The sequence below is a fragment of the Camarhynchus parvulus genome, chromosome 1, assembly GCF_901933205.1.
Source record: "Camarhynchus parvulus chromosome 1, STF_HiC, whole genome shotgun sequence".
In the NCBI taxonomy this organism is placed as follows: Eukaryota; Metazoa; Chordata; class Aves; order Passeriformes; family Thraupidae; genus Camarhynchus; species Camarhynchus parvulus.
Window position 1 is genome coordinate 28299436 of NC_044571.1, and position 24928 is coordinate 28324363.

The 24928-nt window shown below is 45.0% G+C and overlaps 1 protein-coding gene across 1 annotated transcript; it reads right to left on the reverse strand.

Moving 5' to 3' along the window:
- Positions 1-1278: 1278 nt before the first annotated feature.
- On the reverse strand, positions 1279-24393 carry ECRG4 (ECRG4 augurin precursor). Its single transcript, XM_030959003.1, has 5 exons — positions 24184-24393; positions 8706-8831; positions 8011-8058; positions 5420-5580; positions 1279-3345 (listed from the first exon to the last, which is right to left on the reverse strand). Exons 2-5 carry the CDS (start codon positions 8791-8793, stop codon positions 3184-3186), a joined length of 459 nt encoding a protein of 152 aa, XP_030814863.1. The 5' UTR covers positions 8794-8831; positions 24184-24393; the 3' UTR covers positions 1279-3183.
- Positions 24394-24928: the final 535 nt, after the last annotated feature.

Sequence of the window (24928 nt, forward strand, 5' to 3'; positions counted from 1 at the left end):
CTCCATCTCCCATCCCCAACATGTTTGTGTCACAAGTAGGAACTTAAAGGGAGTGATGTCCTCCTCCAAAAAAAAAAAAAAGAAGGGCACGCAGCCATAATACTTCCATTCTTTGGCAGAATGGTTTGCTGGCAGGTGTTACCAGCAAAGGAGGCAGCACTGCCCTGTGAGTCTGATGGACCTGCCTGGCTGACATGGGGATGTTGCAGCATCAGGCTTTGAAACATGAAGCACTGGAGCACGGCCAAGCTGTTCCTGCTCTGAAAAGAGCCACAATGAACAACTGCTGTTCTTCTGTCTTGTTGGAGAGGTTACATTATGTCAGTGCTGGGATGGCTGAGGGTGATGCTGATGTGAAGTGCTCTGTGCTGTCTGCACAGCAGAATGCTGAGAGGAGGTGCACAGTTCTGTCTATGTTTTGGGACAGAAATAGTCAAAGGAAATTAAACTTTGAAGCACTCCATGCATGTCTGATGAAATTTTTTTCCCCAGTAATCTTCCTCCTTTTGCCCAAGCCTGATTGCTCATCCTTGCTTGCTATCTATCATTGCAACTGCTGCACTGCAAGGAGGGTGCCCTCACCTCACAGAGCTATTGCCTTGTGGTGAGTGACCCCAGCCAGCAGCAAAGTGCCTTCACAGCCACTCTCTCCTCCTGCCCCAGTGGCAGAATTAGACAATCAGATGGGTACTCTGGAGGGCTGAGGTAAGAGCAGTTTAATGACTGAAGTAAAGAAGAAGAAAACCCAAATGATGCAAAGGCCACTCACCATCTCTCCCAAGCAAGCCTGGTGCTCACCCAGTCTCTGAGAAATGGCTTCTATAGAAGTCAAAGCCCCTACCCTCTTCTTCTTCTTCCCAGCTTTTAGTGTTGAGCAATTACATCATTTGGAATTGTACAGTTTGGGTCAGCTCTCTCACCCAAGTACCCTCCCAGTCTCTCCCCCACTCCTAGCCTGCCTGCTGGGGGACAGAGTGGAAAACAGGCTGTGCAGGCACTGTTCACCCAAAGTAAAAACGTTTGTGTTCTGCCTACACTGGTTTAGTCACAAATCTAAACCATGTTATCATATGTGTTGTTATGTCGGAAGTTAACTCTCTCCCACTCCTTAACCCTGCAACACAATATAATGCAAAAAATATTTTTTTTCTCTTAGAAAATTCAGAAGACAGAGACCATAGATTTGGTTGTGAGCCTGCAAGGCACAGAAAGCTGCTAGACTGAGTCAGCCTGCAGGAATGGACAGAGCTTACAAAGGCCTAGGGAGGGATGGTCTTTATTTACAGCACTTTTTTTATTCTTCCTTATTCAGCTGGTCTGAATTCCCAATTGTAAATTCTGGGAAATGATGGAAATTACCAGCATGGTTCAAACATTGCCAAATTCAGTGCACTTTTTGGATAATATACAAAATGAAAGTATTCTTCTAGGAATAGGTGTTTTCCAACTGTGCAAAAAAGTCTGTGCTTGACTCAGAATGTGATTATTCCCTATTTGGAATAAAGGCTCTTCTACCAAGGAAACACACCAGTTTAAACGAGTTAAACTGGCAAGGATTCTGGAAACACACCAGTTTAAACCAGTTAAACTGGCTTAAGGATTCTGCTGAGATTAAGCCTAGGGAAGCATGTTAGGCCAGTGTGGATCTGCGTGTGCAGAGAAGTGACCAACATGTTCAGTTTGGCTCCCTCAGCAAAGAGCTGTCTCCTGGGAAGTGTTCCTGCAGGGAGCTGTATAGTGCTGGGCTGCATCTCCTAGACACCAGTCCCTCACACAACAAGGGCTTTAAGCAAAAGATTAGGAAATACACTCAGAGTTAAGAAAGTAGTGAAGTGTAAAGAATGGTGTTGCCATCATCCATGCTTTGGAAATTTCTTGTAAGCTTTAATGAGAGACAGCTAAAGCATCCATGCTGTCTTCTCTGACTGCTACAGTTGGTAGAACACATTTAATCTCTCTTTATCCTGATTCTTCAGTTCCAGAAGTCAGAGAAGCCAGCCTTCCTCACCTGCCCCTTCCCAGTCCATTTGTCAAGTGCCAGCAGTGCTTTCCTTTGCCCAGCTCCTCCTGAAGGCCCTGACAGCTGAAATCTCCCTCCCAGGCCGATGTTGCTGTGATACAAAAATTGGTTGTGTTTTGGGATTCTTAACACATATGATGCCACCAACAACCCCCCTTTAATCCACTGTGTTTCACTAACAGATGCCTGGTCTCTGATATATTTTGATGCTCAGCTTAATGTGCATGTTTCAGCCTGAATTGGGGTAGAGGGAATTTTGCAGTAGGAAATTATGATGTCAGGGGACTGTGTTGGATGCTGTCTGACACTAACTTAATTTTAAATAGCTTACTTTGTTGTTTTATTCCCTATTTTGAGCTAGGCTGAAAGCTTGACGCTAAGTGGAATGGACACAAAGGGGAGTATTCAGCAAAGATAACCTTTGGGTTATCGTGCCTGGGAGGGGCTGGGGCTGCTCAGGTTGCATGCTCTGCCTCAGCAATTACTGCTGAAGTCAAGTTCCTGCCTTGAGCCTGTTCCCTGGAGGATCCTTTCATAGGCTTTGTAGGTAGGCAAGCTCATCTGCACTGAATTCAGCTTTTGTGAATATCTGTGTCCTTGACCCAACAGAATCTGCAGCAGTGCCATGTCGGGCTTGGAGGGCTGCACACTGTGGGTATGGAAATGGCAGAGGAGGCAACAAAGCAGCACTTCAATTGACAGGAAACCTTTTTTTTCTTTTCTCCCAAGAATAATTGGATTTATTTGTTAATAGAAATGTGAATGGGAAGGCATATCTTAAACGTACTGGCTAATATTATGTATTCTATATGCCAAAGTAGATGATATAATGTAATTTTGCAATTGATTGTAGGACAGCAAGAGAAAAAGCCCTTTAAAAAGGAATCTGTAATAATACAGTTGGAATTAAACTTGCTGTTATGAAGTCTACTAAATAATGGCAACCTGATTATAAAAAAAGCTTTATTTCTATAACACTTTTTATATATAGTGTACTACTAAGTAATGATAGTTTAAAAAATCACGTTGCTTTCATCAAAGTCTGGCAGTTCCTTTACTCTTTCTGTTTGACATGAACAGAAGAAAAAGCAGGGTCATCCTGACTGAGGGAGGGCTCAGCCTCGCCCAGTGCAGCCCTGCAGGCTGCAGTAGGGTTCATGGCATTAGTAATCGTCGTAGTTGACGCCTGCACCGTGCCTGAAGGCGTGTGGGTTCCGTGGGCCAATGGGAGCATCTTCATCGTAGTGGTGCTGGTAGTACCCACCGTAGTACTCATTGCGAGCACGCCCCAAGTTTGTCCAGTAGGAGATGTCATCTTCAAATTTCTGCCAGGAAAAAAAAAAAGAGAGCATTTGCTTTCTAGCCTGAAACTACAGTGATGAGATGAAACTGAAGTGGTGCAAGAGCCTCTTTCAGAAATTCAGATCCTTTGCACGTATGTCATAAATGAAATCTTTAGATCTAAGGGGTCTTGTGACTTGTACCTATTGGATTGTCAGGGTCCTGTGTGCAGAAGTTGTCTTGCCCAGCCCCACCCTGGACCCAGCCCCACACCCCCTGCCCACTGCAGAGTTAAATTAAGAGCACCTTCATCTGAAATATGCACTAAGTACCTTTAATATTTCAATTACCTTGTCAGTGGTGGACTATAAAATTATGTCAATATTTTACAGTTAAAAATCTAAAGGTTTAATTCTCCCTTGCCATGTGCCTTTAGTTGCAATATCCCTGACTGGGGCGCAACAGCCTTTTGCTTTCTGTCTGATCTCTCTCTCTCCCACCTTGCCCGGGTAAAAACAGAGGTACAATGCAGCCTTCCAGCTATGGAAATGCAATAAGCACTTCAATTCTGCTCACAACAGCAGAGGGAAAATAGTGTGCAAGGATATCAAATACTTGCTAAGTCAAAGCCCTTCCATCTGAATGACTCTTTGGAAGTATTTTGGCTGAGATTTGGGAGAAAAAAAAAGTTTTGCGAATACACAATGGATAAGTATGGACCAAGTCCTTTGCTGGAACAAACAGTTATTTCATTGTTAAGACTGTGTCTTAATACTCAAGAAAACCTACTAAGTGGATTCATTGTATCCCACAATAGGCCTCATATGTTTTTGAAATGCATACAGGAACTCAGAGGAGAATTCCCTTTATCCGTATGGTTTGTCCTTGTTCCTTTTGGTATTTTCCCCCAGTCTTCAGCTTCCGGTGTATAAAACCACTTTTCCCATTTTTCCTATTTCTATTAGTGAAGAGGGATGTAGCCATGCTGTTGAGAAGTGACTTTTATCCACGTAATATCCAGGAGAATTTAGAAAAAAGTACCCTTCATTATTTCAGCTCAAGCAAAGGATTATTTTTCTAATTGTTGCAGCTTTGAAAATTAGTGCATTCATCTTCCAAGCAATCCACCTAGCATAAAGCTTTAAAATGTACTCCAGCTTCCCTCTGCCAATGCAATCTCATTAAACATATTCATACAGCTGACAGAAGCCAAGAATTCAACATCTATAACTATTTTTACCTCTTATTAAAAGCAGAAATTATTCTACATGTGGGACTGCAACCAAACACACTTTTTTTGCCCTATTCCAGCATCTATTTAGTAGAGCTTTGTGCAGAGTTTGATTCCACTCCAGTGTTTTTATAAATAAAGCTTTTTTTTTTTTTTAATGTGTCCTTCTCATTTGAAGGGAGGCTGACTGAATATTATCCAAAGGTTTTCCTTTCACATATAGAGTGGAGGCACAGCTGCCAGTGTTCATGATGGTCAGGAGCTGCCCACGCTGTGGAGGCACGAGTGTGCATTGGGTGCATAGTGCCAGTGCCATTCACTGAGAAGTGCCAGTCACAGCCAGCTTGGTGTGGATTTCTCAGCACGTTTAAAAGCTGATCAGGTTGAGGATGACAGGAAATGACTTTCCTCAAATACAACTGATTGCTTTCAGTCTGGCCACCTATTCCACAAAGCAAACTTTGTTCACATGTCCAGTTGGAATTTATTAAGCTTAAGTTTGATAGCAGGCAGGAACTCCATGCAAAACATTAATGTATTTTTTTTCTACTAATAAAATAATGCAAGGATCTCTATCACGTAACAGAGGTTATATTTCTGTGTGACATTTGCCACTTTAAAGAAGAATTCTGGGCAGGGACACCTTCTACTAGACCAGGTTGCTCAACATCCCATCAAATCTGGCCTTCAACACTTAGAGGAATGGGGCATCAACCACTTCTCTGAGCAACTTGTTCTAGTGCCTCACCACCCTCACAGTAAAGAATTTATTCCTAATATCTAATGTAAATCTCTTTTTTTTTTTTCATTTAAACCAAATCCTCCTTGTTCTGTGCCTGCCTATTCTCCCTCTTTTTTTATAAGCCCTCTCCATTTCTGTCACTGACCTGCTCATCGAAGCCCAGGTACAGGAACTGCTGGTACCACTGCTGCACGTCGGGCTGGCTCCTGTCCCACAGCTGGCGCCGCTGCCGTCTCAGGCTGCTCAGGAACTCCTTGGCTGCCGTTTCTTTCACTGACACCTCCGGCTTCTCAGCAGCAGCAGAGGCTGAAATTAATCCCCCCACAAAAGGCAGGCCAGGAAATTTTTGGTCAGCCTGAAGTGTACTGCTTGCAGCAAGTAAGAAAATGATTCTCACATCATGCCATTACCTTTGTGCTTGCCAGTGCAATGCCTGTAGCAGAGTAACAGTAATAAACCCAGGAATCACCAGTGTAATAGGATTTCTCTGCTATCCTCATTCTCCTGGATTCTTGAAAAGCATTTCTGAGCTAAAGTACAGCAGCTAACTGAGGAATTTAAATAAAACCACCCAAATTCAATGAGCATATACACTATGCTCTTGTGCTTTCAGGAGAGCAGACTGGCCCTAAGTGCTACAGTTGCAGAAATTGGATTGAAGAAGAGAGGTGAAGTTAGAATGACTAAGGAAGCTAGAGAAACACTGCTAACATATTAGAGTGAAGGGAAAAACACTTTAAAAGATAGATTTTTGAATCTGATGTGTAAAACATTAATGTTTAGATGAGTGTTTAAATGTCCTGTATGTCTGAAAATAAAAGCCCATCAGGTTTTCATAGCATCCTACGTGAGGGATGCATGGAAATGCCATCAACCTGCCAGACCCAGATGTGCCATCTGGCTTGCTCCATACCTGAGAGCAGCGTGCTGTGGCTGCTGGAGGAATTGATGCAGCTCCCAAAGACATGGATGAGAGGACTAAGCAGGATGAGAAGAAATGGTCTCAAGTTGTGCCACAGAAGGTTTAGCTTGGATGTTTGGAAAAAGTCCTTTGATTAAGGAGTGGTCAAGCTTTGGAACAAACTGCCTAGGGAAGTGGTGGGAATTGCCATCCCTGGAAGTGTTCAAAAGACACATGGTTTTTTGGGGACACGGCTTAATGGTGAGTGTCACTCTGCTGGGTAAATGGTTGGACTTAGGGATCTTTTCTGATCTGACAGTTCTATGATTCTGTGACTGGCCAGCCCCTGGCCAGACATGGATATTATAAAACATAGTAACTATCTAGCTGTGAAACCAGAAATGTGTAGGAGTAGGAGAAGTCTTACCTTCAGATGGTTCATTTCAATGAGGGAGAAATCAGGAGCATGGGTGTGCATGGGATTTTTGGAGGATGTGAGGGAAGAGACTAGGGTAGACAGGGAAGTCAAGTGGAGATGTGAAGAAAACCACTGAAGCAGGAGCTGGGCAGACTCACAGAGGAAGGCAAAGGACTACAGAAAAAAGGAGATTCTGAAGATAAAAGTGATAGAAGAGTTGTTGCAGTAAGTGGGAAGCAGTAGGCTGTCCTGCAGTGATGAGCTGGAAACTGATAACTCACCATGAGCTTGAACTGGGTGTTATTGCTGGGAGGGACAGCTAAGCAATGTCCCATGAATGAGCCCTCACACAAGGGACACTGCCAGCAAGGGAAGCAGTACTAAGTCCTTGGCCTGCTCGCTTTAGAAACCAACCAGAAAAGGGAGCAAGGCTGGAATTAAAGAGGCTGCACATTCCCTCCATGATCAATTTTGCAGTTCTTCCTGATCTAAGCCATGTTGTCTGCATGCCCCAAGAGCCCTCCCCAGGGGACCTGAACCAACAAATGGCCACTGCTGTGGTGCAGGAGGGTCACTCCTATCTTCACACAAGCCCTGCAGAATGGTAACACAAGGAACCCACACACAAGGAAAACAGAGGTGGGTGGGATATATATTTAGTTCTGGCAAGAGGTGTGGAGTGATGCCAGAAAAAAAAACCCAGAACAAAATTAGAAAGCCTGGCAGGAAGTAGAAGTCCCCTCTGCGGGGGTATAAATTCTTTGCTTCAGCCATAGAGCAGGCTGAGGGGAGATGGCCAAAACTTCTGGGATGTTTCATCTGCTGTGGTGCAGCTTGTTCCCAGCTGGCATCGTTTCCACCACCTTCCCTCAACCAGAGAGCCATTCCATGCTTCTGACTGCTGGGCCTTTGGCCATCATCTCTCCCGTAAGAGAGCAGTCTTCCAAAAAGGAAGCACACGTGGGGCCAAGAAGACAAAAAGAACAAGTCAAGGCATCACTTGCAAGCCAGGTTTGCACATATTCTTCCCTGTGCCTGAGCCAGCAGTATTTCCATGCATTCCTTGGAAAAGTTTGTGACTGCCCCAAATAGATAAATGCCACGTCTGCCATGCATACCCTGGAAAAGGTCGGTGCTGTGCTCTGTGCAGAGCAGAAGGCAGCATGCCTGAGGCTGGGAACCCCGGATTTCAGAGGGAGCTGTGGCAAGCAGAGCCTCCAGCCCAACATCCCAACCTGGCACACAGGCAGGGCTCTGCTTGAACAGGAGGTTCTGGTGTGGCCCTCTGCTTATAGCCTCCTGCTCCATCTGCTCTCCTGGAGCTGGAGGTACAGGGACAGCTCATCGACAGCTTTGACTGACAGCAGCTGACTCGGAGGAGAAACAAGGGAAAGCACTTTGCTGTCTCTTTACTTACCTTCTCGTTTCTGAAGCATCAGTTTAAGCTTATTTCCCCTTGAAACATCTGGACAAATAAAAATAAAACACATACATTTACTGAGAAGGAAATAACAACAACAGAAGTTTATTTCTCAAAAATTGCCAGAAGTATTTTTGTCATAGCTGCAGTTCAAGAGGCAAAGCAGAAACTTTCTCTCTTTGCTCCCCTTTCCACATTTGAATGTAATATACCCTGCAGGGAAGCTTCTGATGCTCCAGCATCTTCTCCCCAGCTCTCCTGGCAAGGGAAACCCCATAATGGCCTTCTTCACCAAGTAAATGATTCTATTTTTCATCAGAAAACTGCAGCTGGTGCCAGTACCAGCACCCAGAGCAGCATGATAATGCTGGAAGCCCCTAGTCACTGGGTGAGGGCTGTGCTAACTATCAGAGTGCTCCAAAATTGTGCCTGGCATCCTGCCCCAAAGCACATCGAAGCAGTCATCCTGCTGATCCCCAGACCGGAGCGCAACAGGAGACCTGCAAGCCCTCGGCCGTTCTGCAATCAGTCGCCGGCAAAGAAGCACCTTTTTAAAAAGATGCCCGGCTCGCACAGGGCTTGGAGCGTCCGAAGGCTCTCACCCCCGCGGGATGCTAGGGGAAGGCTGTTCCCGCTCCCCAGGCCGGGCCGGGTTCCGCTGTCCCCGTGTCCCGCACGCCGCGCTCACTCACCGGGCGCCGCGCAGAGCAGCGGCAGGAGGAGGAAGAGGAGGAGGAGGGAGGCCCCGGGCAGGGCCCCGCGGGGACACGGCGGCGGCATCGCGGCGAGGAGAGCACAGGACAGGAGAGGAGCCGCACCTGTGCGGGAGGAGACGGAGAGGATGGAGGCGGAGCGCGGGACGGGGGAGTGGAGCGGAGGAAGGGCCGGGCCGGGCCGGGCCGGGCCGGGCGGGGCGGGGCGGCGGGCCGGGGCGGCGGCGGCGCGGGGGATCGCGGGGGGCGCGCGGGGATCCCGCGGGGGATCGCGCGGGGGATCGCGCGGGGATAGCGCGGGGATCGCGCGGGGATCGCGCGGGGATCCGCGCCCCGGAGCGGGGCAGCACCGGGCACCACCCGCTGCTCAGGCACCCACCCGCTGCTCGGCCGCTTCCCAGAGGCACATTTTTATTGCAGTTACACATAATCGATCCCGTGAGGCTGGTAAAGAGCTTTCAGCGGTTTATGCGGGCTTTTCTGACAGGGGAGTTAAAAAAAAATTTAAATGGCTGTCATTTCACATTGCTCTCGATATAAACCCAGTGTGTCAGATCCTTGTAACAGTGCATGGAAATGGAGAGACTGTCCTGGTGAAAAACTAAACAGAATCAACCAAAGGTCACTTAGTTTAGGGTTTTCTCTGTCTCCCTTCTTCTCACCGCCCAAACCCACAGAAAATCACAATGCATTTTAGCTGATTAGCTTTAAAATATAATTTGGATTTTTTTTTCTACATATGGAGAGTTCTTATTGTAAGAACTCAGGGACCAAAAGCCAAACTAACAAACTAAGAGCCCTTGCTCAGCAGTTCCATGACTGTAATGGTGCCTAAACTTACTCTTGCCTTTTCCTAATTTGGACTTCAACCTTCCCTTGGTGAATTAATCTTCTATCAGTTCCTTCCCCTGCAGATGCCAGAAACACCCCAGATGAATTCCTAATGAATTCCTTACCCATGCTAAGACACAAACCTCTCTCTTCCCTCACAGCAGAGACCCACAGCACTCAGGAGACCATAATGAGCATCTCACCTCCTGCTGAAGCTGTGCCAGCAGAGAGCAAGGGAGAGCCAGGCCCCCTCTGTAAACTACTTGTGAGAAATCTGGCAGGTGCTGGGCCCTTGGCTCTGTGATAGAGGGATCGGTTCCAAATCAGTTGCAGTGAATACACACACACACACACACACACAGAGTGCATACTCTGTATATTGCAGTTGGATATAAATATGTACATTGAATATGTATGTGTATATATACACATAGCCATGAGTGCATGGTGGGGGAGCTGTGCAGTGGCAACTCCCTGTGATGAGCTGTGGAACACAGACAGGCACAGCAGATCTTGGGAGTGGGACCAGACCCCATGGCTGGCTTTGCCATTCACTGTAAAGTGCAGAAGAAGCACCAGACTGGGTTGGTCCCTCAGCAGTGTCCAAGCCCCAGCCTGAATGCTGCTTCAGGAAATCGCTCCTGTTTTCCCCACACATCTTTCCTCTTCTGAAAAAAATCATTTGAGTTTGCACTCAAAGCTTTTCCCTTGCTGCCCTTCACCCCCCAGCACCTCTGAGCTAAAGTTCAGGCATCTCTGCTCATCCTTTTTGTAAGGACTTGTTGCAAGATCATGAAGTGATAGGACAAGGGATAAGGGCTTCAAACCAAAAAAGGCTTCATTTAGATATCAGGAAGAAATTCTTTACTGTGAGGATGGTGAGACCCCAGAACTGCTTGCCCAGAGAAGTTCTGGATGCCCCATCCCTGGAAGTGTTCAAGGCCAGGTTGGATGGGGCTGTCTGAGCAGCCTGGTCTTTGGGAGGTGTCCCTGCTCATGGTGGGGAGGGGTTGGAATGAGATCATCTTTAATGTCACTCCCAACCTAAACCATTCTATGATTCTATTACCCCAGTTCAAGTGGCAGTGTCAAACAACAGCTCCACACAAAGGGCCCCTTGCTCTCTGCAGGAGCCACATCTTCCCACAGAGAGAGAGAGCAGGAGGGAGCAGCACCCTCCTGATCCCTGTGATGGAAACACCTCCACAGGAGGCTGGGGTCCCAGCTCAGCTCCCATGCAAATGTGAACCAGAACTGGTTTGTCTTTTCTGTCCCTGTTTTCGAGTGTTTTTTTCCCTGTAGCCCCATAGTTCAAGTGTCAGCAGACAACACCATGTGCTGGAGCAAAGGCTCCTTCTCCTGAATCAATGCACTCTTTCATCAGGTTAACACTGACAGCCCATTTGCTAAAACCACCAGAGCTTTGGGATAGCTATTTGCAGAAGCTATTCGCAGAATATAGCTAGAAGGGACAGAAGTGAAGAGCACATATGCAAGACTACATGGAAAAGCTGTGATGGAGTTAATTTATAAAACCAGGGCAATAATTCATGAATATTCATGGTTTACTGCTATACTGGTAATGGCAAAGGGTGTTTTGTTCAGCTGGTTGGTTTGTAACAAGCCTTGTGTGGGAGCTGGGGCTCTGCAGAACTTCAGGTGCTTTGTGCCTCTCAGCCAAGGAAATACAAAGCACAGAACCTCTTCTGGATACTAGATACACCATGATGACTCAAGAAACTGCTGGGATAAAATGCAATCTTGTGAAACCCAAAGAAAGGATTGACTCAAGTACAAGGTTATTGTAGAAATTCATTGTTCTAGTAATGGAAGAAGTGATTGACAGAAGACTATAACCCTCAGGTTTAAAGTGAGTGCAGTGTCTTCAAGAAGAGGTCACTTTCTCAGTTCAGGGGACAGAAGTTTTTGACATAAAGTAAAAAAAAAAGCATAACAGCACTTCTTTTCAAAGGTGGGGTGAAAGGTGACTGATGTTTTCCCAGCAGCAATCTCTATTTCTTTCCAGGCTGTTATAAGGACTTAAGGCAGTGTTGCCCAAGTATTGTAGTAAGACATGTATTTTTCTGCTGAGCTTGCAACTACTGCATTGTTGTTCCAAGTATTTACCCCCGAGTGAATATCCAACTTTATTGACATGTCTGCGGTACCCCTTTCTGTTATTTACCATGAAAAACTACAGTTGCTGTGTGTACAGCTGGAATACTGCAGTGTTTTCCTGGGATCTCTCTGTCAGCAGGGACACTGCTCTCTTTAAAACCTCCCTTTCTTCAGCATCACCAGGATCAACAGTCCTTGTTCTTCTTGTAGGTGACTTTAACCTGCCAGACATCTGCTGGGAACTTAATACAGCCGAAAAGAGGCAGTCCAGGAGCTTCTTAGACTGTGTGGATGACAACTTTTTGTCACAGCTGGTGAGTGAGCCCACCAAAGGAAGGACTATGTTAGACCTTCTGTTTGCAAATAGAGATGGGCTGGTGGGAGATGTGATGGTTGGAGTTCTTGATACTTGGTGAAATCAGGAGGAAGATCAATAAGAGTCTTACATTGGACTTCTGGAGGGCAGACTTTGGCCTATTTAGGAGACTTATTCAGAGAGTTCCTTGGGAAGTGGCCCTTAAAAGCAAAGGAGTTCAGGAAGGTGAGTGTGCTTTAAAACAGAGATCTTGAGGGCACAAGAACAGACTGTCCCTGTGTGCTGAAAGATGAGTAAATGGAGCAAACATCCAGCCTGGATGGACAATGAGGATTTGAAGGAACATAGAAATAAAAAGAGGATGTATCATCTTTGGAAGGAGGAGAAGATGTCTCAGGAAATATTTAAGAGGGTTGCTAGGGCATGTAGGAAAAATTAGAGAGGCCAAAGCTTGGTTGGAACTTCATTTGGCAACTTTTGTAAAGGATAATAAAAAATGTTTTTACAAATATATTAATGGCAAAAGGAAAGGTAAGACCAACCTCAGTTCTCCACTGGATGGGAGGGAACTTAGTAACTTCAGGTGAGGAGAAGGCGGAAGTGCTTAATGCCTTCTTTGCCTCAGTCTTCAGTGGGAAGATGGCTTGTCCTCAGGACAACTGTCCTCCTGGGTTGGCAGATGGTGTCAGGGGGCAGAATGGTTCCCCTGTTATCCAGGAGGAGGCAGTCAGAGAACTGCTGAGCTGCTGGATGTTCATAAATCCATGGGACCAGATGGGATCCATCCCAGGGTGATGAGGGAGATGGTAGATGAGCTTGTGAAGCCACTCTCCATCATTTACCAACTGTCTTGGCTCACTGGTGAGATTTCAGATGACTGGAAGCTGGCCAATGTGACACCCATTCACAAAAAGGGTGGGAAGGAGGATCCTGGTAATTATAGGCCAGTTAGCCTGACCTCAGTACCTGGGAAGGTTATGGAACAGTTTATATTGAGTGTCATCACACAGAACTTACAGGATGGCCAGGGTATCAGACCCAGCCAGCGTGGGTGTAAGAGGGGCAGATTGTGTTTGACCAGCTTGGTCTCCTTTTATGACCAAGTGACCTGCCTGGGGAATGCAGGAAAGGCTGTGGATGTTGTCTGTTTGGACTTCAGCAAGGCCTTTGGCACTGTCTCCCACAGCACTCTCCTGGAAAGCTGGCAGCCTGTGGCTTGGACAGGAGCACTCTGTGCTGGGTTAGGAACTGGCTGCATGGCCGGGAACAGAGAGTGGTGCTGAATGGTGCAACATCCAGCTGGGGCCTGTCACCAGCGGTGTCCCTCAGGGTTCTGTGCTGGGACCAGTTCTGTTCAATATTTTTATTGATGACATGGATGAGGGGATTGAGTTTTTCATTGTAAATTTGCAGACGGCATAAGCTGGGATCATGTGTTGATCTGTTGGAAGGTGGGAGGGCTCTGCAGAGAAACCTGGAATGATTGGATGGATGGGCAGAGTCCAATAAGATGAAGTTTAATAAATCCAAGCGCATTTTGGCCACAATAACCCCCTGCAGTGTTATATGGGGAGAGTGTGGCTGGACAGTGCCCAGGCAGAAAGGGACCTGGGGGTGCTGGTTGACAGCTGCTGAACATGAGCCAGCAGTGTGCCCTGGTGGCCAAGAAGGCCAAGGGCATCCTGGCCTAGAACAGTGTGGCCAGCAGGAGCAGGGAGGTCATTCTCCCCCTGTACTGGGCACTGGTGAGGCCACAACCTGAGTGCTGTGTCCAGTTCTGGCCCCTCAGTTTGGGAAGGACACTGAGACACTTGAGTGCATGCAGAGGAGGCAACGAGGCTGGTGAGGGGCTTGGAACACAAACCCTGTGAGGAACCACTGAGGGAGCTGGGGGTGTTTAGCCTGGAGAAAAGGAGACTCAGGGGTGACCTTATCACTCTGTACAGCTCCCTGAAAGGTGGCTGTAGTCAGGTGGGAGTTGGTCTCTTTCTCCAGGCAGCAGCTGACAGAACAAGAGGACACAGCCTTAAGCTGCACCAAGGGAAATACAGGTTGGATATTAGGAAAAGTGTTTTATGGAAAGAGTGATGAAGTACTGGAGTTATCTGGAGTTATCCAGGAAGATGGTGGAGTCACCAAACACATCTCTGGATGTGTTTAAAAAAAGACTGGATGTGGCACTCGGTGCCATGGTTTAGTTGAGGTGTTAAGGCATGGGTTGGACTCAATGATCTTGAAGGTCTCTTCCATCCTAATGATTCTGTGTGATTCTGTGTATGGAGGGGTTTAAGGCTTGTTTTAGGGCTTGATTTGCCTCCACTGGCACACCAGTGCTGGAAGCTCTCTGCTGGCGTGGTTGGGCAGCATTCTCAAGGGCATTAGGTAAGAAAGTCGGCACCAATGATGTCATTTGGTTAAATGACTTTCATCACCACTGGTGACAGTGGTAGACCCTTGATGTTGAAATTTCATTGAAAGATGTTAATTAATGCTGTCAGCAGGGCTGTTCCCCAGACAGCCCTGGAATGAGGAGCAGTGAGCAGAGCCCCTTTCAGCATGGTGTAAACTCCATCAAGCCCCTGAGCATAACAAAGACCATGAATTGGAAGGAAGCCTGCAGCTGGATAGCAGGATAGAACTGGTGGGTTCATTACTTTCCCAGCATGAGGTTAGTCTGAGGACTATAGTCTTGCAAGCCTGAGGCAAAAAATTGGGAGCAATCCAGTGGAAATCACTCTGAACCTGACTGTCACAGACATTTCTTTTATGAAAAATCCTCTCTCAGGATTTTTCCTGCTGAAGCTGAGAGTTCAGCAACAAGACACAAACAATAGATTATCTGCTGCTGTGGAATGCAACGGGTCTGCCTGGATTGGCCCAACTTGCATGTTTATAATTAATGGCCAACCCAGAACTGAGATCTCTCGGACACAGTCTGAGAGAGCGTGTGTGCTATCATTCTTTACTTTTCCTAGCTTAGCTTAGCAGCCTCTGGTAAACTCTCCTTTCTTTTTCTTTTTAGTATAGTATAGTATAGTATATGTATATATCATAAAATAATAAATCAAGCCTTCTGATCGTGAGTCAAGGATCTCGTCTCTTCCTTCATCCCAAACACCCTTGTGACCACCGTCAACACCTGACTTCAAGAATATACAGGCAGGAGCAAGGCAAGGAGCTCACTGAAGAAATTCTGGTAGCTTTTTTTGGGGGGGGCATAATCTCTGGCTCAAAGCATCCTGAATTTTAAAGTGTTTTACTATTATTATTATTATAGTTAATATTCTACATTTTGCCTAAAATTTTGTACAAAGAGATCTCTGTATAGGAGAGATGCCTCTGATTTTGCCTCTCATCACAGTAGCTGTTGAGAGAACTGTGGTTTGTTTATTAAAATGTAAGAGATAGTATCAGTAATGGCTATTCAAGGATATTCAGTAATTCCAAGCACAACAAAAAACACACTAAAAAGATTGATCTTGGTTTCCTTCCCACTTTCTTTATTAGGATTCATGATTTTAAGTGCTTCAACACAGTAATGTTCTTAAATACAGTGTAGATTAAATGCTTATATAATCACAGGACTCCCAAAGTTGGATTTCCAAGAAAACCCCTCCACCAAATATAATGAGACTCAGGACAAAATAATGAGGCTTAATGTCATCATAACTTAATAGGCAAATAGGTAAGTTGGAAATTGGCCAGGGAGTGCAGGAGATGACACTTCATCTTGTACAAGTAAGCACGTGTAGATTTTAACAATCCACTAAAATGATCCATTTGATCAAGAACATGGCAGCACTGAACAGTGTTCCTAACACCCAGAAAATTATTACTTTCTGCTAATAAGCTTTCCATAAATCTCCCAGCCATATTGTCCAGGTTGCTTGCCTTAGGGTAGAGGCACTTGGCACTCCAAATGATTTTCTGCAGCCTGTTCCAAGAAAACTGCAGGAGCCATGTTTTCCTTCCAAACAGAAGGAAGAATATTTAAATCATCAGTCAGTTCTTTCCAAAATATTTTGAGTTTCATACTATTTCTTCTACTGCCCCAGAGATGTCCTGACAGTGAGAGGACCAGCCCCAAGACCCAGAGCAAGCATCTTTTCTTTAGGAAAAATTTATTGGTTGTCAGCTGTGAGTCTCATTGTCCTTGGCACATGGTTTGGGACACATTTCAGCCATTGCATCTCAACTGGTTGCACTATTTCTTTGGTCCATTTTAGTAATAAATATTAGAGCTCATATTTTCCATAGAAAATAGCTTAAAAGAAAGTTGTTGGGTTTTTTTTCTCCTGCTTGGCTACTGCTGATATTTTTCTCAGCTTCTGTCTGAGCCTGCCAGGTAAGAAATGGTGTCTGTTGGTCCGTCCATCCTCCTCCCTTCACTGACTGACAGTACTTTGCTACCCTCACTGCAGAATTTACCTTACTGCTCTGCTGATAAGCACAGTGAGAAGCAGATTAGTTCAGCAACATTATCAGATCATGGCTGCTTCATTTCCACAGAGGGACAAAAACATTTTCTCTCTAAGAAATCCTTCTCCTTTTTCTCTTTCACTGCCTCCAGCATACTTTTAGGATAAACCTGGAAGCATATAGAAAGTCTGTATGTCAGATTTAACAAGGAAGGGAGGTGGAGAGGGACTGTAGTACATTTATACCTGTTTTTCTGACATGGCCTGATTTCATTCAAATCATTCTTTCCTTTACTGCTGTCATTTGGGATACTTAGTTTTTATGCTTCTTATTTCTGAGCAATATTTTACTTGTGTTCATTGCCTTATTTTATTATTCACATCCAGAATGTACACATACTCTCATAAAAAACCCTGAACGAACAAACGAAGAAAATAAAAACCCAGACCCATGGGACAAACAAGCTGCACCTACTCAAAGATTAGAAAATGCAAAATCTCAAAAATCTTAAATCTTAGCGATGACAGCAGGTAAAATGTGGGCATGATCCAGAGTGGGTTTCAGCCTGTGCAGGGAAGCTCACCAGCAGAACAGGTCTGCCTTCTGAGGAGCAAAGGGCCTGAGACAGTGACAGGTGAATCTGTAATAGGTCTGTGCAAGGTTTCCCTCCCTGTGCCTCTGCCCCACAGCACCAGGAGCTGCAGCAATGCTGGGCAGCAGGGCAAGCCCTGTGCACCTCCACTGCTCCCCACCAGCACAGCCAGGAGCCTCAGAGACCTGCAGAGACACAGCCCCTGCCTGCTGAGCACGTGCTGTAAAAATACGTGGGTGTCATTTGAAATGGGAGAAAGTGTGTGCAATTTCATGGGCAAGGAAAAGGGGCACATCCCAGAGAGCTTGAAGAGTTTGAAGCCCACATTTCAAAGCAGAGGAGCGGGAACATTGCCTGGAGTGTGCCAAGCATTTTCAGCATTAACAAACCACCTGCTTTCCCCTGCCTGCCTTCTCAGGCAGGTGGGGATCACATGGGCTGCAGTTTCCAGCAGCACTGCCAGCCTGCCCGAGGCAGGCCCACAGGATGCAAAACGTCTGCCCAAACAGTCAAAATACAAAACACAGCAGCAGAGGGCAGGTGACTGCTCTCTCCTTAGGTCAAAAACAAGCCCTTGGGAGCCTTAAGAACATACAGTGCATCGCAACTTGGAGCATGATTCTCAGGTTATTAGAGCAGAAACCTCACTTGTCTTCCTGGCTTTATCAAACATGACCTTACACCCCTCTTGATCTGCTCTGTGGCCGCTCTTGCTGGCTCTGCTTTGTATCTGTGCTTCCCAGTTCCACCAATGCCCTGCCTGTGAACAAGCCCATACTTCTGCCCATCTGATGTTGGATTTCCTCTCTGATTTACAGTTCAGTTTGTTTCCAGGAGAATGCACTCTCTGTACTGTCTCTGTGCTGCTGCTGAGTAAGAGATAGTGACATCTTTAATCTTCCCCTGTGAAGCCCTGCTGCATCCAGCTGTCCCTGGATGCCAGTGACTTCAAAGGGTGGGTGGCTGCAAGCTATGGAATTTTGAGGGAAGGTTTTTTGCCTGTTGTGACCATTTAGGCACCCACCCTGCAGGTATCCATGCACACATGCATTTTTAATCACAAGAGCCCTAAGGAATCCCATTTATTTCAGAAAGATTAAATCCCGCTCTATGCCTGGATCTCACAAAACTGTAATACAGAAACATGGCTCAGCTGGAAATGTGGGCATTTCATCCCCATCTCTGCTCTCCTGGGCCTGTGGTGAGTGACAGGAAGGAAGGCTGCTGGTCTCTGATCCCAAATCACAGCATGGGGCCTGACCCAGCTCACATCAGCTCTCCTTGTGCTGGTAGGACTGCACAGCTCCTGAACCCATGCTGGCTCTCCATCAACCAAGCAGAAGAGCCTGCCTGCACTTGTCAGTGTAGAGAGGCCTCCGGAGTCCCAGCTCACTCCTTGAGGCACTGGCGTAATTGCTCTTTTGCCCTGGAACTCCTGCCACAGAGGATGGCACAGAGGAGATAACATGCTGCCATCTATCTCCAGCATGTTTTTTCCCTTCCATCAAAAATGTCCTGGCAGGCAAAACAGCCATGGTTTTGGTCAGATCACTCAGTTTCTGGGCCAGACAAGGTATCAACTTTAATCTGAAAGTTTTATCAGCTTCAGAGAGAGGAATTCTGATGATGTAATTCTTCAAGTAGGAATAATCAATTCAATCACTTACCAAAACCAACATAAAATTCTTTTGCCTCCTCCTCTCTCAAGATCTGCCATTACAAATCTTTGTATCAGACTCCTTTTTTATTTTAAAGAGAACCACAGTGATTTTTGCTTTGAAGGACCTTGTCCTGGTTTAACGCATTTTCACATCCTGCATGACAGGTCTGAAGTACTGCTCCTAAGTGAAGAACAGTGACTGTCTTTTTATTAGGTAACGTTCCCACCTAATGGCTGAAATCCAAAGATGCTTTTAGCTGATAATTATTTATTGAAATGATCTGCAAGTGTAGTACATATTCCTGAATGGTATTTGGAATTGGGGAGGACCTGAGCTGGGTAATGCCCTGATGACACCAATCTCTCTCACATGTGAGTCCAGGTTAAGGTTTAGCCATACAGCAGTGAGTAAACACACAGACAAACCTTTGAGGATTTATTTTACCTTACAGAAATGGCACTGGCACAGTAATGACTCTATGACAGATTGGGGGAGGCCACACAATGGTATTGGACTGTTTATTTTTACTATCTTATAACTGGAATAGAAATATCTTCTTAAAGATGATCACTTACACTTGTAATTTTTAAGTTGATTAATGTAGATGTAGGGACAGCAATATAACTGATGTTGGTAATCAAATAGAATCATTTAGGCTGGAAAAGACCTCCAAGGTCAGTAGGTCCAACCACTGACCAATCACCACGTGGTCAACTAAACCATAGCAGTGCCATGCAGTGCCATGTCCAGTTGTTTCTTGAACACTCCCAGGGATGGTGACTCCACCATCTCCATAGGGAGTCCATTCCAATGATTTCCCCTTTCTGTGAAGAAGTTCTTTCTGAATTTCTGTTGTTGATAATCACTTGTTAACTAGTCATGGTAAGATCACTGTATCATAGAAACATTTAATAGAGAAAGACCTTTAAGACCATGGTGTCCAACAGCAAACCTTCCACTGTTAAGTCCACCACTAAACCCTGTCTCTAAGTGCCAAATCCATGCATCTTTTAAAAACCTCCAGGGACCATGACTCCTATGCTTTGCTGGACAGCAGGGAGGAGACAGGAGCAGATAGGAAACTTTCTGCTGTTTGTTGTTTTGGTGTTTTTTTCAATTAAGAGAAAATGACAGATCAGTTACACTTTGAAGAACACTATACCCATCATGGGAGCACAATTTTCAGAGACTGGGCCTGACTATATGCTGTGCAAAATTTAGACACTTGGATAAGAAAAGTTGTGGTTCTGCTAATTTAAATATAATAGTTGTCCTTGGGTTTAGTAAAGCCAATACTTTACCCTTGATAGTTTCATTTGAAATTTTTGTCATGGGGTTTGAGTTGGCCATGTCATGAAAAATTATTTTACACTTCAAAATAAAAGCACCAAATACAACCAAATCACTGAATTGTTACAAAGCCACTAAATATGTCCACGGAAAAGCTTTTCCATAATACTAATTTTCCTTGACTTACTAATTTTATTTTGTACTTAAAACAATCCATACTGAGATGTTTGAAGAGGAAAGAGAGAAATACACAAAAGAGATGAGAAATACATAGCAGAAAGAAGAGACGAATACAGAGTGGAGAGAGGACTTTTTATCTGATAAGAAGGAACACATGTTGTAAGGTATGTATTTTAGTAAAGAAGCCAAAACCCTCAAATTTCCACTGCTGTCACCATTCCTATAGAATTCCCATCAAACCTACAGTCTCAATATATGAAACAATCAATCAGTGTCCCTAGCCATGGAGAGATCCCACTGCACAAGGCACAGATTGATTTCCCAGGCAACTCCTAGCAAGACTAAAAAAAGAAACAGATTAAAACAAAGGTTGACAAAATACCTTCATTTTGGTTTCATTATGAGCAAATTCCAACTCTTATTATTTCATCCAAGGTGTCTCTCTCCTATTTGACTCCAATCTCCACTTAAATATATTTTCATTTAAAAATAATCTCTCATTACAGAGGACTAAACTCTTATATGTAAATAAAAAATACAAACTAGGAATATTAATCAAAGATCTAAGCATATTTTCTGCATAGCAAATATGCTGGAAAATGTATCTTCCTATTCCCTTCCCCTACTGTAAAGGCAACTTCAGGAACAAATTATCCCAAATGATCTGAGGCTGAGTTTATGACAAGAACAACTGCACTTACAAAACATATATATTTTGCTTCCTGATATTTGAATTCTGTGCATGGACAATGCATGTGCAGGTAGTGGAGCAGCCTCCCTCCTGAAGCACTTTTAACCTAAATTGGATGTGTAATGGGCTCAGAGTCTAAGGGGAAACATCAGATGGATGTTAACGATACCAGAACAACTTCTAAAGAATTGTCTTGGACTATGGGGATCTTTCTTAATCAAGGAGAGGTTTTCTTCTCCTTTTCAAAAGACAGTCTCTGTCACAGGTACTCTTCTTGATCCTGAAATATTACTTTATACAGGGATGTCAGAGGACTTGAATTATGCATGCGGTCAGCCCAGAGTGATGTCATCTAGCCTTAAAATCAATGCCTCTCTCTTGGATGTGAAAGGAAGGAGAAGACAGGTGGTAGCGTAGAGTTTGTACATTCACAAGTCACCTGTAAAATGGATTTCTCCAAATTTTTACAAAAATGCCAGATGAAGCCAACTTTCCTTCAACCTAACCAATATTGTTTTTCCATCAATTGCTCAGCAGGGGCTTCAGGCAATACCTGAAAAAGGTTGGTGGCTGATGACAGCTCTACAAGGAACAGAGAGGCTGCAAGTAAGAGGCAGAGGAGGCAAAGGGCAGTGGTGTAACACTAGAAAAGCCAACAGGCAAGAGTGATTTTACAAGGCCTTGACAAATTCCATTTACTCCCCAAAGTTAACGACTTGTGCTTGTGCCTCCTGCCAAGAATGAAAACTCATTCTCCTGCTGAGGATGAAATCTGTGTGTGTTGGAACTCAGTACATCCCTCTGGGTGTCCAGAGCTGCTGGGGCCCCTGCTGGGGGGCTCGGAGACCCTGGCACACAGCCCAGAACACCTGTGGATTTGATTATGACCCGAGGAACAAATTACCAGCTTTGTATGAGGACCTGACAGTCACAAAAGTTTAAATAATGTACCAGTAAAATTATCACTGGGTGAAAAGGTAGATTTTGGGATTTTTAGAATGGGGGTTTTGGGGACAAGATGGAGGGGCTTGGGCATGTCCAGTCCTTCTTCTTCTTCTTCTTCTCTACCTCCATCTTCTGCTGTGATGCTGGCACTTTGGGATTGGTTTAGAATAGAAGTTCATGTCTAACATAGGTGATCGGTATTGGAAAGTAATTGTAAACATTGTATACATAGTTTGAAGTATAAAAAGACAACACCGCCCCGAGGGCCGTCAGAGTGCCGCTGGCTGCCCTGCTGAGTGGACCTCGGCTGGGCAGGGAGAAAAATTTTATAGATAAGATATAATAAACAACTTTAAGAACGAAAACTGAAGAACTCCAGCTCGTTCTTTGGACGCACAGGCCAAAACAGAGACTTTTCACACATCTCGGGGCTGCAATTAACAACTAAACTCCCAGATGTGTGGTGAGTGGTAACAATATTCTCTGCAACTACAGCTTGCACAAAGGAACACAGATGTGCATCTTTCCATAGCTACTGAGACCCAGCCATCAGATTTAATGGCTGCTACAGGGAAGGACTGACGTCAGGGCTTATCCTTCCTACAACTGAAAATCCACATCTGATGCACGCTCTGTTAACTGTTCAATTCCAAAGGTTTCAGCATCTTTTCTCAGGAACCACACTTGGCAATCAATATTTTCAGAGGCCTCTGACACAGCCTTAAAGGCATCCCATCTGTCTGTCATTGGAAGGCTTCTCATCTCTATATATCCACATTAGTATTCACAGGGAATGAAGCCATATTAAAAAAATGCATTGAGTATGAGGCCTCTAAAAATGCCCTGGTGGATTTATTACAGAGTGTCAGTGTGTTGGAACACCCAAATGAACATTCACGGGAGAGGCCCCAGAAAACAGCAGACCCCACACAGTGTCTTACAGACAATGATTCTTTATATCATTAAGTCTTCCCTATAGTAAATCAAGCCAAACACAGCATGCAAACATATCTGTATTTCAGCCTGTGCTAAATAAATGCTTTTTCCTATTGTTTTTTAATGATAGATGTTTCCCTTTTGAATTTTCATGGTCTAGCACAGATCATTCTACAGTCACCTTAAAACTCTACAGGTATGCATGAATGTATGTCAATAAACTGCAATGCTAAAATATGCAGAACCTCTGCATGCCAATTTTTAAAAAAATATTATCTGTACATCACTGTTCTCTGCACTTTTTAAGGAATGGTGTTCTTCCACCCTACCAAAACTTCCCTAAACAAGACAGATTCTTTAAAAAGTCCAAAGTAAGAGTTATTCATGGGAGTGATCTTCTTTATTAGGCACTTGTTTGAGGCCAAGAATATAGCTTGGCTGAAACCAAGACCTCAGGAGGTCTTAGCATGACTTCAGGTCAAAGAGTTTAGGAGCAGCCCCTGCCTGATTTAACCACATGCCTCCAAGCAGCACACACAGAGCAGGCTGCCTTGCTCCAGGTCCTCTTACCCAGCCTGCAGCACAGCATTTTCCTGCAGGATTGTGGTGAGCTGTCACTTCTGACCATTTTAATCAGTCCAGCTGTAGGGATGCTGTGGCTGGGCTGGGACATGTGTGCCCTTGGAGCACTGCAGCTGCATCACTGAGTTTTTAATGTCTTCTGCAAACCTGGCTCAAGTCTTCAGGCTATCTGGGCTATGAATTAAGTCCAGCCTGAGGATGTGAGGCAAACATATTAACTGATGATCAGATTTGAAGAGTAAAAGTACACTCTGGCTGCTGCCTTCAGCTTGCTTTCAGGAATCACAGTGAAACTGAATCACTCAATTGTCAAGCTTGTGTTTGTTGCAAATACTCTCCCTTTATTCCCCAAACACGGCATTCTTAATTGTACCTATAAATTACTTCTTCAGTCCTCTTGTGTAGCAGCATGAAAAGCAAGTTTTAACATGGAATGTGACAAATCTACAGAAGTACACAAACCGTAAGACATCTGTGTTACAAACTTTACATTTCATCAAAGAAGTGATTTTTTTTTAGTTGTTTTCTCATTGGTCAGCTGCATCAAATAAAGTAATAATAAACAAAAATTAGATTTCCCCGAGACTCTGCTAATATCCCCTCTATGTCCACTCACTTCTAATACTTTCAGTCATTTCCTCCTCTGCAGAGCACATATTCACACCCTGGTGTGTACACACACAGGCATGCACAGGCAGACAAAGAGCATCCTTGCAGCAAAGAAAATGCCCTGCATGAGGCTACAGATCACTGAAGGCTAAAACATTTCTTTATGATACTCCACAGCTGTTGTCAGAGAAGGAGTAAGACACCACAATAATTTTTTCTAAAGAATACTGACATGTTTTTGACATTCCTCCCCCTTCTTCCAGCAGACAAATATTTTATCAGTTTACCTTTAATGCAATATGCTTCCTGTCTCCTTCCCAGGATGGGAATGCCTGGCCAGAAGAAATGACCTTTCCTGCCACAGAACAAGTTTCTCTTTATTTCAGCATGCCTTGCCTCCTGCAAGCAGGGCAAGAAGCGACCAAGGCCGGGAGCGCGGGAGCCGTGGGACTGGTGGGGATGCCGGGCGTGAAAGGCGCGTTTATTCTGCCTCTCCCAAATCCAGCCCCTTGGCTGCAAGCGTGTACCCAGCACTCCTTGGACCAAGCGTGGGGAATCACATTTCTCCTTGATCAGGCCGGCTGCCTGGAGGAAGATGATTGCAAGCAGATGTACCTATGTTCTCATGTGAAAGGAATTTCAGCTTTTGTGTCAGCTGTACTGCACGATGAGCACCCAGCTCCAGGGAGCATTTTAGTGATCTTTAATTCCTTGCAGGTGCTGGGAACCAGCATGTGTTGGTACAGCAGAGCTGAGACACAGGAGGGACAGCACACCTGGGGTCAGCAGGAGGGCCAGAGGTCAAAGGCATGACCAGCAGGCTCCCCTTACTGCAGGGAACAAGGCTGGGGTTCAAAAAGGCCCATTTGCCTGGTAAACCCCCATGTGCTCAAAACTTCATGAGGCTGTGGCAGCAAAACTATTTTACCACAAGTGCAGTGATTTCAACTTCTTGTTACAGATGATCTAGGAGGACTAAACAAGATGAATAAACAAGATCAATAATATCAAATTAATTTATCTGAATATGTA